Source organism: Tiliqua scincoides, chromosome 5 (assembly GCF_035046505.1).
Source record: "Tiliqua scincoides isolate rTilSci1 chromosome 5, rTilSci1.hap2, whole genome shotgun sequence".
In the NCBI taxonomy this organism is placed as follows: Eukaryota; Metazoa; Chordata; class Lepidosauria; order Squamata; family Scincidae; genus Tiliqua; species Tiliqua scincoides.
This window is the reverse complement of record NC_089825.1, coordinates 73,876,278-73,892,049: the sequence shown is the minus strand read 5'-3', so window position 1 is coordinate 73,892,049 and position 15,772 is coordinate 73,876,278. Positions and strand designations below refer to the sequence as shown.

The 15,772-nt window shown below is 45.0% G+C and overlaps 1 protein-coding gene across 1 annotated transcript; it reads right to left on the bottom strand.

Annotated features, from left to right (window-relative positions):
* Positions 1–5,244: 5,244 nt before the first annotated feature.
* Positions 5,245–14,917, bottom strand: CD79B (CD79b molecule). The gene is made up of 6 exons (XM_066631240.1): positions 14,864–14,917; positions 10,618–10,671; positions 9,100–9,387; positions 8,268–8,386; positions 6,050–6,088; positions 5,245–5,343 (listed from the first exon to the last, which is right to left on the bottom strand). The coding sequence occupies exons 1-6, from the start codon at positions 14,901–14,903 to the stop codon at positions 5,245–5,247; spliced, it is 639 nt and encodes a 212-aa protein (XP_066487337.1). The 5' UTR covers positions 14,904–14,917.
* Positions 14,918–15,772: the final 855 nt, after the last annotated feature.

The following is a 15,772-nucleotide window of genomic DNA, read 5'->3' as shown; positions in this document are numbered from 1 at the left end:
CCCCACCTTTCCACCCTGCTTAGGGCCCTCAAGGAGGTTTACAAAATGATACATCAATTGTATTGGCAACCTTCAGTCTCGAAAGACTATGGTATCGCGCTCTGAAAGGTGGTTCTGGCACAGCGTCTAGCGTGGCTGAAAAGGCCAATCCGGGAGTGACAATCCCTTCCACACCGGGAGCAAGTGCAGTCTGTCCCTGGTCTGTCTCCCTGGCTATGGGCCTTCCTTCTTTGCCTCTTAGCCTCAGACTGTTGGCAAAGTGTCTCTTCAAACTGGGAAAGGCCATGCTGCACAGCCTGCCTCCAAGCGGGCCGCTCAGAGGCCAGGGTTTCCCACTTGTTGAGGTCCACTCCTAAGGCCTTCAGATCCCTCTTGCAGATGTCCTTGTATCGCAGCTGTGGTCTACCTGTAGGGTGCTTTCCTTGCACGAGTTCTCCATAGAGGAGATCCTTTGGGATCCGGCCATCATCCATTCTCACGACATGACCGAGCCAACGCAGGCGTCTCTGTTTCAGCAGTGCATACATGCTAGGGATTCCAGCACGTTCCAGGACTGTGTTGTTTGGAACTTTGTCCTGCCAGGTGATGCCGAGGATCATCAATACAGTGATGCATAAAACATTCATGTATAAACAATTAAAAACATAAAAACAGTTAAAACAATAAGACACAGTAAGCTCAATTACTGATGTCTTGAACATAACAAGTGGAAAACTTGCACTGAGTCTGACTGACCACAAACTTGTAAGCCTATATTTTAGAGCCAACTTTGTCAATGATGACCAGAGTGAAGAATTATTTTTCTGCTGCCCTTTTGTCAACACTGGGCTGACATTATTTTGAGTGATGCAAAGCCTTAGTATAGGCTCCAAGGGTGATCAAAGAGAATCTTGACAGTTCTCTTTGACATGTTTGTGAATTATTTTGCTCACACTCTATCTTGGATGCCACTTGGATGCCATTTTGGATGTGCTAGAGTGTTTACATTTGTTTGGATGAGTTTCAGTTAGTTTAGTCTGAGGATGCGGACAAGTTGTTTGACAAAGGCCAACCTACCATTGGCCCATGTGATCCTATACCTCTTGCTTGATCACATCTAACCAGGGGAGAGTGATCACTGATTTCTTTCCATAGCTCTGGGAGAGAAACTCCTCAGACCTGAGAGCTCAAGTAATGTTGTCAATAGTGCGCCTACCAGAGGAGATAGCTCCGAGTTGGAAACTAGGAATTGATGAGGCCTGAGAATGCTAAAGATAATGCCAATGTTCCTGTGGACAGACAAGGAAGGAGAACCCTTCCTTAGCCCCAGGATCAAGTGTATAGTTCAGAGAGAGAAGACTGCAACAAATTCTGCCTTCTCTGAGGCTCTCTTCTGTGGGTTTTGAGAAGGCGCGCAGGGGGGGGGAGAGAAATCTTCAGGCATTTAATAAAGTACCACAATGAGAGCTAGAAATGTGCTTGTTTCTTTCAAAACAAAAGTTCAGAGCAACAGAATTTCAGGGCTAGTCAATGGATTTTTGAAGCAATATTTTGTTCTCTCTGTCATGATGGGCGGCTGTGCCAATCATCCAGGTACATGTTGTCTAACTCATCCGTTGTTGACATCTTGGTAACAGACCGACAAGGCTTATGCAACCCTTCTAATGGATCTTCCAGTACATGACATTTCAGGGAACGGTTTAATGTTGTCCAATTAATAAACATAGATTAGGGAATGTGAGTTGTGGGCCTCTTCTCAGAAGCCCCTCTGGCCTTGCCTCATACAGGCATAGTAGTATCATCATGTAAAGGTCATCTCCCAGGAAAGACACTGTGGAGGGCAGGCGAGGAGAAGAGATACCAGTTTGAGTATCCAGTAACCGAAGAGGCAGCAACATCTGGGTGTGTTTTTCCCCCCTGTCATTCTGGGTTGTTTTTACAGTATGTTCCACATAATGTTTTGAATACCTTGTGAAATTCCAGTCACTCACATCTCTAGAAGGTATTTCAGAGCTGGGGAAAGCACCATAAAAGACAGCCAAAATGACTCAATGGTCACTGAAGCATATTTCTTGCATCTTGGGGATGTGCTAATAAAGTTTTCAAAATTATCAGTGGTGTGAAGCAGGCAGACAGAGAGTCTTTTCTCTCTCAAAAAATTACCAAAACCAGGGTCAATGCCAAGCAAGCAAAAGGAATAACTTAACATTGTGCACGCTGTAATTATCTTTATTTTATTTAGAAAACAAGCAAAAGTGATCATTTACAGCAATTTTTTGTGCTCTGAATGTCTTTGAAAGAAACTCCATGAAAAGCGATTTGCTTGCATTGAGCTTTGTCCGCCCGGGGGGGGGGGGAGGGTTGACTGGGTATTCTGGGGCAGGTACATCCTGGGTAGTTGAATCCTTTAGGGTTGTTTCCAACAGGGAATAAGAAGAAAGTCTTGTCTAGTGATACCGTGCCATGCAAACTATACCATGCCAAAACAATTGTTTAAAAAAAGGAATATTATAAAGAAGACAGACAACAGCAATAAAGTAGAGCAAAATCAGACTTTCTATATACTTGAGGCCCAGACTCTAGGAGGGGTACATCCAACTCCCACATGGATATCCAAAATCCATGATAAAGTCAGCATCACATATATTTACCTCGCCTTTCTCCCCAAGGGGACCCAACATTTTCAAATGTTCCAGGCCTGGCACTAAAAACTAAGGGCCCAATCCTATCCAACTTTCCAGCACTGGTGTAGCCATAGTGCAACCCCAAGGTAAGGAAACAAATGTTCCCTTACCTTGAGGAGGCCCCTGTGACTGCTTCCCCACCACAGGAAGCAGCGCACACCCCAATAGCACAACAGCACCAGTACTGGAAAATTGGATAGGATTGGGCCCTCAGTCTGTAACTAAGATTTGAATTCTGCACATGCTCAGAGACACTCCTCGCTTTAGGATCATGTCATATATATATTAATTACTGAGCATTGGCACTGATGAAAAATTGGTGCCAGAGAATTTTCTGGTCTTCAGTTCTGGTCTTCAGTTCAGCCTTTGGTCTCTTGCTGGTCTCCATTAACAGAAGCAGATGCAACCTACAAGTGCTGGTATTTTTTAAAAATTGTGTTCACTGACCTTGGTTTTCTGACCTCTAGTGATTAACACCCTTGTAATTTCTCTCATGTACATGCAAGACCATCTTCATATACACCAGACAATGACTGAAAGGGCAGGGAACCTACTAAACATAATCCACCCTCTCTGTGGAAAGCAAATGTTGGGGAAGGATCTTTCAACCTTTCCAGCCTTAAAGCCAAAAAGATCCCTGCGGAGAATTCTATCACAGGGAGGGGGTGTTGCTGAATGCCAACAATTGGGCCACTGGAACCTCTTTGGAATGCCAGAAGATATCATAGCAGAGTGCCTCTGTGCATCTGGAGCACAGTTTTTCATGTTATGGCTAGATCCAGGCACCTTTTGTAAACTGTTAACTGGAGGATCTGGACAGAAAGGAATAAAAAAATTCATGAATTAAAAGCAGTGTAAGAATTAAGCCCAGAGATTTGCTAGATACTGCTTTCTGGTAAGGCTTCTGACTTTTTAACAGATTCATGACAGGAAAGAAGTACAATAGGTGCTGTTGTCTCCATCATAAAGAGCTTCAGCTGTTAAATGCTTTTCTGCCGTATAAATGCTCAAAGCACAGGGGCCCGGAAAAAAATGAAGCAATCCACATTCCAAAATTGCATAGTACTGATGCCATATTTATTGCATTTTCTTATTTTGTTTCCCTCTTTGGGGTTTTTGATTTATGGGAAAGCCTTTTCTCTCTTGTTATCTATATGCCATTTGCAAATTTACAGAGAGCTGGTTCTAGGGCCTGGCTAACCCGACTCAGGTAAAACACTTCTCAACTGGAAAAAAAAATGTTCCTTGTATTTCAGATATCTCACTTCAGCACTAGTAGCTCACTGCACCCTAAAAGGTGATATGCAGTCAAAATTCTTGGCACTGTTATAACCTTGTCATCTAAGTAGGAACCCAAAGTCAGGGTGGGGGTGGAGGGTAAGTACAGGGGAGGAATGTGGCAAGCAGAACTGAAACTTGGGTATGAAAATTACTCTCCTTATGCCATGCCCTTGCCTTAGCACATGATAACTTTCTTTTATTGTTTATTCTGCCTCTGGCACCCATTTCTCTGCTGCACAGTGGGAGATTTTTAACTTTGTGTTGCAAAAGAACAGGAAATAAATGGACCTGGTTCAGCGAATCACAGAAAAACAAGAGTAAACTGCATGAGGAAACGCAACTCCTAGTACAAGCAAATACCTCTGTGGATAAACATTTCAATATCATTAGAGTGGAACAGGTTCCACTCTGTGGTTCACCGGATTGGGGCATTAGAGGCCTCCTCAAGGTAAGGGAATGTTGGATAGGATTGGGCCCTAAGAGACCTGCTTCTCAGTTTGAAACACAGTAGGATTTTGATGATGCTTAAAAAATCAATCCTGCACTACAGCTGAAATGAGCATTCATTCAACATCCCAGAAAAATGTCAAGATTTGATTTTTTTTAATGTAAGCATTTCAAAAGTCACTTTTGAAACCCTTTTAAGACCACAATTAAGTTTTTTTGCACACGTCTTAAGGAGATGAATTGAGAGCTGCAGAATGACACTTCAGATAAGACTTCCCAGTAGGTTGTGTCTTATTTGGGGGGGGGGGGGGTAAAGAACTGATGTTAGGCATCAGTTTGCCACAGTCAGCACTTTGAACTCTAGCTTTCCAAAAAACACTCCAAATCCAGACAGCTCCCATTATCAGTAACATAGGGAGGGGGAAGGATTCAAATTGGAGGCTGCAAATGTTGGCAAGTCAACTTAAGACAGAAAACTGGCTGTGAGAATTCTCCCCCCATAAGTCATCTCTGCTTTAATCTGTGCCATTTGGGGTTTTCATTGGGGGGGATTATATCCTAAACTGGTGTAACTCCACTCCTGATTTGTATGCCTCATCAGCAAGCTCAAGGTCCAGATAATCTGGCGTGTGTTACATTTTGTTTTAACAGCTCAGTTGATTATAGAGATGCAAGCTAAAGATACATCAAGAGTAATGGAACCAAAGCAAACTCCTTCTTATGCCTTCAAGCAATGGGAGATGGCTTGTAGCATCCAGTGGGAACTACACACTAAGACATGCCCACAGCAGAAGTCCTAGCACATTGGTCAAACCAGGTGCAGCACTTCTTGCTGAGAATGTTCTGAAACCTTTTACTCCTCACTTGGGTGCTCCGCAAGGTCCCACTTCTCTGCTTTGTCCTGGTAGGTACCAATGTCTTCATATGTATCTGCTAGTTCAACTGTCAAACCCTGTAGAAATAAAAAGGGGGAGGGGATATGAAGCATGGCAGGAAGTTCTGTCACTGTGATGTGAAGAAATATTTTAGTATATCATTTTCCTTTCTTTTGTTCTGAAGTACCATGTCCCAACTTTCCCTTCATTTTGCATTTTACTGATGCTATTAGTAGTTATTGTTAAAGAAAGCATTGCAAGAGCTGAACTTGAGAAATCAAAGCAAAGTACCTTGGAAGACCTGTGTTTCTCTGAAGGCTAGACCAGCCATTTTCAACCTTTTTCAACTCATGGCACACTAACAAAGCACTAAAATGGTCAAGGCATACCATCGGCTTTTTGACAGTTAACAGGGCACACCATGCTACTTGCTGGTGGGGGCCCAATGGCCCTGCTAATAAATGACCCACCTCTAAACTCCCAGGGCACACCTGCAGACCACTCGCAGCAAACTGGTTGAAAATTACTGATTTAAACAGACCACACTGTATACAAATATTCTGACATTGCTCATTCACATAGATCCTCCTGTGCTCTCTCACAGCCACATGCCATAGTCTAAGTAGAAGTTCATCACCACTGTACAGTCCCCTCTCACCAACAGCACACAGACAGGCTCTTCCTAGAGTCCTAGTTGCATTCCTCAATTTTCTTTCTCTGCCAAGGAAGCAATATATCCTTTCCTGCTTTACCATTCTGAAAATACCTCACTCTGTGGCTCACCTCATATGTGTGGTCCTCAGGTGCTTTCTTACTGTCATCCTAAAAGGAAAAAGGGAATACAATCATGTTCCAACTTAGTTATTATTGGTTGAAAAACATAAACTTCTGAAACAAATTGGGCCGAATCCTATCCAACCTTCCAGTAGCAATGCAGCCATGCCAATGGGATATATGCTGCATCCTATGGTGGAGAGGCAGTCACAAAGGCCTCTCAAGGTAAAGGAACATCTGTTCCCTTCTCAAGGTAACTCCTCAAGTTAAGGGAGCAGATGTTTCCTTACCTCAGGGCTGCATTGCAGCTTTATTGGCATTGGAAAGTTAGATAAGATTGCATCCTGCATTAGCCATGTACCCTTTTTAATTCCTGCAGATCTTATTTTAGCGCATAGCTCTCTTCATTTTGTTAAAGTCATTGTGTTAACAAAGCCCTGAACCCTTCACAGATAGATGACAGAAATATACATGATCATCTGACTGGAATTTTTGTTTTGTTTTGTTTTAATTCCAGACTGCTGAAGATGACTCAAAAGAGAGAATTTCACCCCTCATGGTACAAATGCTAATCCCATTTTCACCTCTGATCAAATAAGTGTTGAAGCTTTCTCTATTGCTTCCAAGTGAAACCCATTACCCAAGAGAACACTGGGCCAAAAGAAACATAATGTACAGGCATCCTCTCATATCCTTGGGGTTCTGTTCCATGCCCCTCTGTAAATATGGGGCAACCCTATCAGCTGCAGACCTCCACAGCCCCGCGCCCAGGGCAAAGCTCCGCGACAGCGCCTCCCACGGGCTATCACTGCCCCCATGGGCAGAAATCCGCCCCCCTACTCACCAGAGGCTCACGGAGCCTCGCACAACCTCCTCCCATGCCGGGGAAACCTCTGTGAGGTTCCCTGGCGCGACAAATGTGCTTCCGGTGAACCAGAGGCACAGTTTCCGCCTCCATCAGGAACCTCAGAGAGGCTTTTGCGGGGTGTCAGCAGCCGGTGCCTGGGGCTTTTGCCCCGTCCCAGTCTATGGCAGGCATGCAACTGAACCCTATATAAGTAGAACCCCCCTGCACCCATTACCTTTGTTTTTCTTCAGAGAGGAGGCTAACCAAACATGAACAGGAAGAAAAAACTGTCCATGTTCCTGTTAATGTTCAGTTAATCTCTGTAGCATGAAGGCTGATTGCCTGCATGTCCCATTCTTCAGTTAAGCAAGAATGTTCCTTTGTTAACAAGAAACACCTATGCTTCCATCGCTGCTAAAGAAAAATGAACATAATGGGTGTAGGGGGGAACACGGGTAGGGGGGTCCCCTGGATTCACAGATAAGTGAAGATGCAGATACCAGACCTGCAGATATGGGGAATGCTTTTATTTATTATATTACAAACTGTGTTTTTATCAACAGGGCAAGATTTTAAATAAAACCATTTTATTTTAAAATAAAATTTATATATGCAATAATGTGCTGTTGCAGAATTATTTTAGGCCCAATCCTATCCAATTTCCCAGTGCTAATGCAGTATCAATGCAGCCCCAAGATAAGGGAACAAATGTTCCCTTACCTTGAATGGGGCTCCGTGATGACTTCCCCACTGCAGGATGCACTGCATGCCCCATTGGCACAGCTGCATGAGTGCTGGAAAGTTGAATAGGATTGGGTCCTTAGTGTAGTCCAGTGGTTCTCAAACTTTGAGGGAGCTTTACTCCCTCAGTAAGCCTTTGTGGGGGAGGGGCTAGGGCAGCTACGCGATCCCCAGGATCATGCTGCTAAAGGGGGGCGAGGGGGGGTGCTTGTGACTTACTTTCAGAAGGCAGGCCTGCAGCAGGCTACAGGAGGTGCGGGGAGCCCTGCATAGCGCTCCCCAAGGCTTGGAACATTCAGAGAAAGTGGGTGCAAAGCACTTCCATTTTGCAGGAGGCGCTTTGCAGTGAAAGTTCCAAGCCTCAGGGAGCGCTGTGCAGGGCTCCCCGCACCTCTTGCAGCCTGCTGCAGCCCTGCCTTCTGAAAGTAAGCCACAAGCACCCCCTCACCCCCCAAACGGGCGCAATCCTGGGGATCGATTCCCTGCCTCTCCCCTTTCCCCACCCCTTAAAGGGACGGGGGAACCTTTGCACAAACTGGTGGGTTGCGACCCACCAGTTTGAGAACCACTGGTCTAGTCTATCTGAAGTATCAGCAATGTTAAATTCAGCATTTTGGCAGGAGTGCTAAACACACTCACCTTCCCCAGGGTTAAAAACACAGGGATGCTCACAAACAAGACAAGAAGAACGGTCTGGATCAAGATGATGGTATCTTTCAGAGTATTTCGACTCTTCACTTGCTCAAAGGTGCTGATACCTTTAAAAGGAAAGATAGGTCAGCCTCAGTTCTTTGAAGTGCCTGTGGTCTGAGGGCCCAATCCTACCCAACTTTCCAGAGTCAATGCAGCCATGTCAATAGCATGCATGCTGCATCCTGTAGTGGGGATGCAGTCATTGAGGCCTCATCAAGGTAAGGGAACATTTGTTCCCTTACCTTGGGGCTGCATTGCAGCTGCATCAGTGTGAAAAGCTGGTTAAGACTGGGTCCTGATTCCCTACTATATTTGGGCTGTGAACAAAACTACCCAGGGGCATATGTACTTGCAGATGCATTCAGCAGATATTGTAATTTCCCTTTCCATTTTTGAAATGGATTGATTCTGTCTAATCTACAGTAGACCACAAAACCCATGATGCAATGCAAGTACAATATCTATGTGCTTAAGCATTCAGAAATCGAATATTATTATGAATATGGACCTGTAAATGGAGTCAGGTGGAATTCAAGATGCCAAGCATATTTATGCTATTTGGGGGGGGAATGTATAGCTATTTGCAAAGGCAAAGTTCTGAGTTCTGTAACAGAGAACAGTACTGTTCTGTAACAGTAACAGAGTTCTGCTCACATACGCCTTGCATATGTTCACATATGGATTTGCACATATGGAATGCACATATGCTCACATATGGATTGCTCAAATATTGCTTTGAAAGTAGAAGAGGGGAGTAGTTAGATGATTAAAGATTTACCCATGACTTTGAGCTCAGTGCCACAGCACAACTGCTTTTCTCTCTTCTTGTTTTCACAGAAGTAGGTGCCACTGTCAGCCAACTGGAGTTTTTTAATCTTTATCACCGATGAAGAATTTATACTTTCCACCTCGATTCTGGGATTGTTCACCAGCTCCTGACGCTTGCCATTCTCAGTCTCTTTGTACCAACTAACCGGAGAGCTGGAATAGCAGTTTAAGGTAACCTTGCTGCCAAATCGTGCAGCAATGAAGCGCATACCCAGTGGTCTGCTGTTCGACAAGACAGCTGAAGAAGAAATGCAAACCACAAAGTGGAGGTTAGAAGGATGGAAGAGGAGATGGAAACAGCTAATCTGTGACCTTCCAGTGACTTATACTGCAATCTAGGCATATCTACTCAGAAGTAAGCCCCTATATAAACTTACCTGGGAGCAAGACCCATTGAACTCAGTGGGGCTTATTTCTGAGTAGACATGCATAAGCTAGTGCTGTTAATGTTCAACTGGAACAGTGGTTCCCAACTTGGGGTACGTATACCTCCAGGGGTACTTGTCAGGACCTTTAGGAGCACTCAAAAAAGAAGAATTAAATAATGGCAGACAGAGGAAGGTCTGTTTTAGAATGCCTTGTGGGGCTGGCAAGGCAGGAAGGAAGGTAGATTGCTGGCTGTGAAAGACCCACCAACTACTAGTTTTTGGTCATCAATTGGTGTATTATCAGATATGGATCAGTAGTGAAAACATATACATTTGAAATAACAAACATTTTGCTAATATGAGGAGTACAATTTATGTCAATGGGCTGCCAAGGGGTACACAAGTGGAAAAAAAGATTGGGAACCACTGAACTAGAACAAGAATGTGAACACATTTCAAATTTGAATCTAGAATTTTGAAATGTTCTGCTTTCTATTCTATAACTTGATTTCCAAGACACTTAAAAGAAAAAGTCCCAGATCTCACAAAAAATGGCAACTCTGCTGAGCCCAACAGTTCCAATTACATCAAAATCTTGGAGCTATTTCATGCAATGCCTAATAAGTAAGTACTTGAGTCTAGAGTCCATCACATGGAGCCCATCACACCATGTATGAAAGTTGCTGACAACTCAGTGCACGTGCTATTGAAATAATGGACAATGTACCCAGGTTCAGTGTCCATGAGAGCACACCCCAAAAACCTGCCCCTGTGCACTTTTAAGCCCTATCCCCACCCCATTTATCTGCAGCAATTAACACTAAGAAAAGGTCTTTCTTCTGATAGGACGCCCACTGGTATTAAGGATTCAAGTGGTCAGTGTGGCCAGATGGACCCTCTTAGTGTGGGTCCTCAGTCAGTGCCTCATTTGACCAACTCTTGATGCCATCTTTGGGAATAAGGTTGCTACTTCCACTCATAGTTTAGCAAGCTGGTATTCATAATGATGTCTGAACCCAACAAATTCTGACCTGTTCTACCCATAATTTAGGAACAACTCAAGATATGAAACTGGGATTGTGTTGAAAATGCCAGTTTACCTGGTTTGTGCTGGTATTCCTGGTTGGTGCTGGTGCTTCCTATGTCCTTCACACCTGTAAGAAGAGGTGAGACAAACAAATAAATAGAAATTTCTTTTTCAAAATTTACCCATACCCAGTGTCTACCATGTGATTGGTAGAATGGGTGAAGCTACTACTTAGGTTAAACTCCCAACAGAAGGAGGGTTAGGTCTTCCAAATATATTCTATTAATTATTATCATTATTATGCTTTCTTACAGAATGAGTGGTAGTAGGGACGTTGTTAGCTCAGGTATGGAAACAACCTAAACTGCCCAAAATAAGGGGTTGGCTTCAAAGATTATGGTAAGCAGCAATTATGGAAAAAGTGACATATCTGTTCTAAAACAGAGACTAGGAGTGCAATCCTGACTTGCTTCTGGTACCAGCACTAAAGCTACACTGGCCTGCTGGTAGCAGATTCTAGTGGAGTGCTCTAGTGGAGAGTAGGTAAGCTCCCACCAGGTGGAAGGATGGGGGCTGCTTGAACTGGCATCAGTGATTTTGCTGGCACAAACTGAGTAGCCCCATAGTGGCTGCTGAGGCTGACCCCAGAGGAAAGGGACAAATTTGCCCTCACCTTTGGGAGACAGCCTCTCTTCCCATACTGGATACAGTAGAGGCCATTTCAGTGCCTCTGCATTTCAGCAAGGAAAGTTAGGTTTGGGTTGCAGGATCTGTACATATACATTTCAGGAAACTTGGATACTGCTTTTAATCTTTTGGAAGACACATGTTCAGAGGTGTGGATTTTGGAAACTGGTACAAGATGTATCACTTTTCTAATATGTAAACTGATATAAAATTATTTTGTTTATATAGAAAGTTGATTATGTATAGTGACGGACTTATCTGTTGCTTATCTGTTGTTATCTTGATAGGGTTGTTTTAAACCTCTTATTGTTCTGGCTTGCCTAGGGCTGCAAAAATGAACTTATCTGTTGTTTATAAAGGTTATAAATTAATATTATAAAAAAGAGAAATGAAGGCACTGGGAAAAATTATTCAGTGTATTTATATTATATCCACCTTTTTCCTCATGATAGGCATCCATAGTAGCTGATGAAAAGATCTCTCTCTCTCTCTCTCTCTCTCTCTCTCTCTCACACACACACACACACACACACACACACACACACACACACACACACACACACACACACACACACCCCTGCAGTGCAGTCCTATCTTGCGATGGAACAAGGCAGGCCAGGAGGCCTGCGCTGTATCTAACAGAAGATTGGGGCCAGAAGTGGCTCAGCTAGAGGCAAGGGGAAACTTTTCCCCTTACCTTTGAGTAAGCCACTATGGCCCCAATGGGTTTTCTCGGACTTGTGCCATCTCAGGAGGTGGCACAAGTCTGAGGAAAAGGTAGTGGCTTGCAGCTGCTCCGCACTGCTTGGGGAACGGGATAAGAATCTGGCATAACAGCTGGGTCCCAGACCCACCTCCAGCTCCCCGCCTGCCCACCTGCCCCAGGACTGTTCTCTGCCTGCCCTGCCCCACCCTGGAATGTCTCCCTCCCACCTCCTCCCTGCCCACCCCAGACCCCTGCGTTGGCTGAGCTCGGCTGATGCATCCATCCCTTCCCAAGTCAGCACAGAAGCTGGATGTGGGTCACGCGTCCCTGCGCTGGCCCAGCCGACTTTCAAGAAGGCCCAAACATGCTTTATGACACGTTTGCGACCGTCCTGGTGCAAGTCACACCGGCCTAGGACGCAGTCAGGATTGTATCCTTAACCTTTAAAGGAACTATAATTGACAAAAGATGCTAGGATGACTATTGAAAATGTCATCCACTTTCAGGTATTCCTTGTGCAGCTATTCCTAGGTAGGCAGAAATAGGCAAGTTTGTAAATTAAAAGGGCCCCCCTTCAAAAAAATACAACCAGCATTGGTTGTATATAAAAAATACAACCTGACTCAAACTGAGCATGCTTAGTGATCCCAAGCAACATGGAAAGTTGCAACATCCATTTTCAGAACATGGCATGGGGTTCCAACCAACATCAGAACCAACCAACCAACATCATCCAACATCAGAACCAACCAACATCAGAACCAACCAACCAACATCCAACCAACATCAGAACATGGCATGGGGTGGAATTGGCTTGCTGGAGCATTTAGGTTGGGAAAATGCAACACTTTGTTGTAGTTCCCTCTTTTCTTTACTCAGAAGATTCAGTGTACACAAAACAGAGTCGTCCACAGATATCGGTTTCTGTAAGCTCAAGGAATTCCCTAGGTATGCAGAAGTAAATAATGTTATAAATTAAAAGGGAAAGGGGAAACCCCTCCCCCCCATAAAAGAAAAAAGCCTGACATAGATGTTCAGTGACCCCCAGGAGCCATGGAATGTTTTGGGGCCTGCTGGAAAAAATACAGTAGCAGAACATAGCAGGCCGGGATAGGAGATTTGCCTGCATGAGTTTCTTTGGTATTAAGGTCGGGGAGATTTGCATTATTTCACTATGCAATTGGCATGCATCTAGGCAGAGCTCACAAAACCAAAATACTGAAGGCCAGGAGTGTACTGGTTAGAGACTATGGGCCCAATCCTATCCAACTTTCCAGCACTGATGCAGCCATGCTAATGGGGAGCACACTGCATCCTATGGTGGGGAGGCAGTCTTGGAAGCCTTCCCCAGGTAAGGGAATGTTTGTACTTTATCTCAGGGCTGCATTGCAGCTGCATCTGTGCTGGAAAGTTGGATAGGATTGAGCCCTACGAGATCTCCATTCACATCTCCTTTCAGCAACAATGATTACAGTGGGCTGTGCATGCCATCTTGGGCTATTTGGCAAAAAGGAGGAATAAAACTGTCATAAGGAAACAGAATTCTTCAGACTTGAGAAAGTCTTCTGGGTTTAAAGCCAGGCTACGTGATCTGAGCCAGGGCTAAACAGGGCCAAGCTCCAGAAACTGCTTCTGCTTTATTGCTCTGCCCCAGAAAGGTGTTTTGGATGTAGGCAGGAGATTACCTTCTGCTCCCCACAGTAGCACCTGCACAAGGCTACTTGTTTTAGGAACAAAGCATTGTTGCCTTCACAATGGAAATCTTAAGTCTGTCATCGGGTTCAAACCAGGAGGTACAAAATACCCTGCTCCAAACCCTCTTTTGAAAAGCCCTACCTCCCCCATCCTCCCAACACCTGTGCTTGCGTGTCACTGTCCAATCTAAGCAGATGGGCAGGAAATATTGCACTTTTTGCTGACATACTTCGCTGCACACACATCTTCCCTTTCCGGTTGCTATGAAAATCATTCTGAACCAGAGCCTGCATCAGTGCAATGTGCCCTTAGGCAGCTGTCCAGGGTCCACTGCTAAAGTCTGCCCTGCCTCCCTAAGGAGGGAGGGTTGGGCCCAGCCAGTAGCTGGGTGGGGGTCCTCTCCTCACCATGACAGCAGGTGCATGTTTCTTCCATACTTGCAAAGCTGACAGAAGGAGGAACATTCTAGCCAGTTGTTGCAACCCACCTTTTCCTTTTCCTCCTCTCACAATGTTCCACATAACATCGCAATATGGCTGGTAGCAGCCACTGGCCAGACCATTATGATTGCTGCTGCAGGTCTGCTAAGAATGAAAGAAACCCTGAACACCCATGCTAAAGGACACCCAGGTAGGAAGGGGCTCAACAGAGGCCCCTTGATGGGATTCCCTCTAATCTGCAGCTGGCCCTGATCCGAACAACAAAGGGGACCCACCCCCCACCCCTGCCAAGCAACACAAGGGAAGTAAGGGAAGCAAAATGCAGAAGATCCTCCGGCTCAATCCCAGGCATCTCCTGCAAAAAAGGACTAGGAAAGATACCTCACCACCACCAAAGCCTCCACTCTCAGCCAGAGGAATCAACATAGGGCCAGAAGGCCACTGGTCCCATTCCCACTCTCCAAGTCCTAGAATCCCTTCCCCTTCAGTCCCAGATAGAATTTTTACTCTCTCTCCCCTCCCCTGGTTTGGTTTTCTTCTTTTGTACCTTCTCCTCCACTTTGTGGTTTGGGCGGCTCACTGAGTAGCAGGCACCAGCCTTTCTATCCAGACTTTGCGCTTTCACACCAGAGGGTGTAAGTTTTCAGGTGTGAATTCCAGCTCTTCTCTTTTGGGAAACTAACCCCAGGCCCAAGCATGGCAAAACAAACACTCTGCAACTAAACTATCAGTATGGATACACCGATGGAGGCATTTGGCTGAAGGAATAGATCAGATGGAAGAAGCCATACCTGAGACCACATGTAAGATGCTTTGTGTAGCCCAAAACATGCTGCAGACCTGGAACAAAGAAGCCACCATTGCTAGTTGAAAACAAAAATATCAGCAATGTGCATTCGCTTAGCCTGATCAGAGCCCTTGTGCGCCCTTCTGAAAACACAACCAGCCCCCAATCCAGACTTCTTTTGTTTCAAAACCTGAACATGTTGAGGCTTCTTCCTCTGTAAGCCTCTGTTTCCTGTCCATGTAAATGCAGTTGTGGTGGGGCAGCCCCTTGGGGGCTTGAGCTTTGAATGGGTGCATTCTGTCATGTGACCAGGGGTGCTATGGGTGAGTAGTTTGATTGGCAGGGTGAGCACATGGTGAAGAATTAGCATTGGTAGGTTAAAGCAGGAGCTGGGGGGAAACACCAATTTTTATGGCTTGACTCCCGTACCTAGCTGTGTTATAAGCCCCAAATCAACAAGAGCCATTCTCCACAGCAATGAAGAGGCAACTGCCTCTGTTGAATTGCTTGCTAAAAATTGCCTTGCTATACTATACTTGGAACAATACTGAAGATCAGTGGCATATGAATTTGCCTTATGCTGAGTCATACCTTGGGTTATATTTGGCTATGTACTATTTAGGAAACTTTCCAAGATTTCAGACAGAAGTCTTTACCTGAAGATGCCAGAAATTGAATCTGAACCTTCTGCATGCAAAAAGCATGTGCTTCATGGGGCCAGCCCAAGGCCCCATAAAGTCTGAGGAAGCATGCTGAATGTGGTCCTTCTTACCTGATGATATGCCAGCTTCTCCTCCCACCCTCCAATGCTCTAGCTCAGCACTCTCCTCCTCTTCACATTTCCTCTTCCTCTCTGTCCCCCTCTTTTCCAATCCAGGGGGTGGAAGGAGGAGGAGCAGCAGTAGAGGCACAT

Excerpts from the sequence above, each read along its gene's own strand:
- CD79B (XM_066631240.1), bottom strand. The coding sequence starts at position 14,903 with ATGTTTTGGGCTACACAAAGCATCTTACATGTGGTCTCAG. Across the intron at positions 8,387-9,099 it reads CACTGAGCTCAAAGTCATGG|GTATCAGCACCTTTGAGCAA; the intron begins GTAAATCTTTAA and ends TTCCTTTTAAAG. Across the intron at positions 5,344-6,049 it reads CTGAGGACCACACATATGAG|GGTTTGACAGTTGAACTAGC; the intron begins GTGAGCCACAGA and ends TTATTTCTACAG.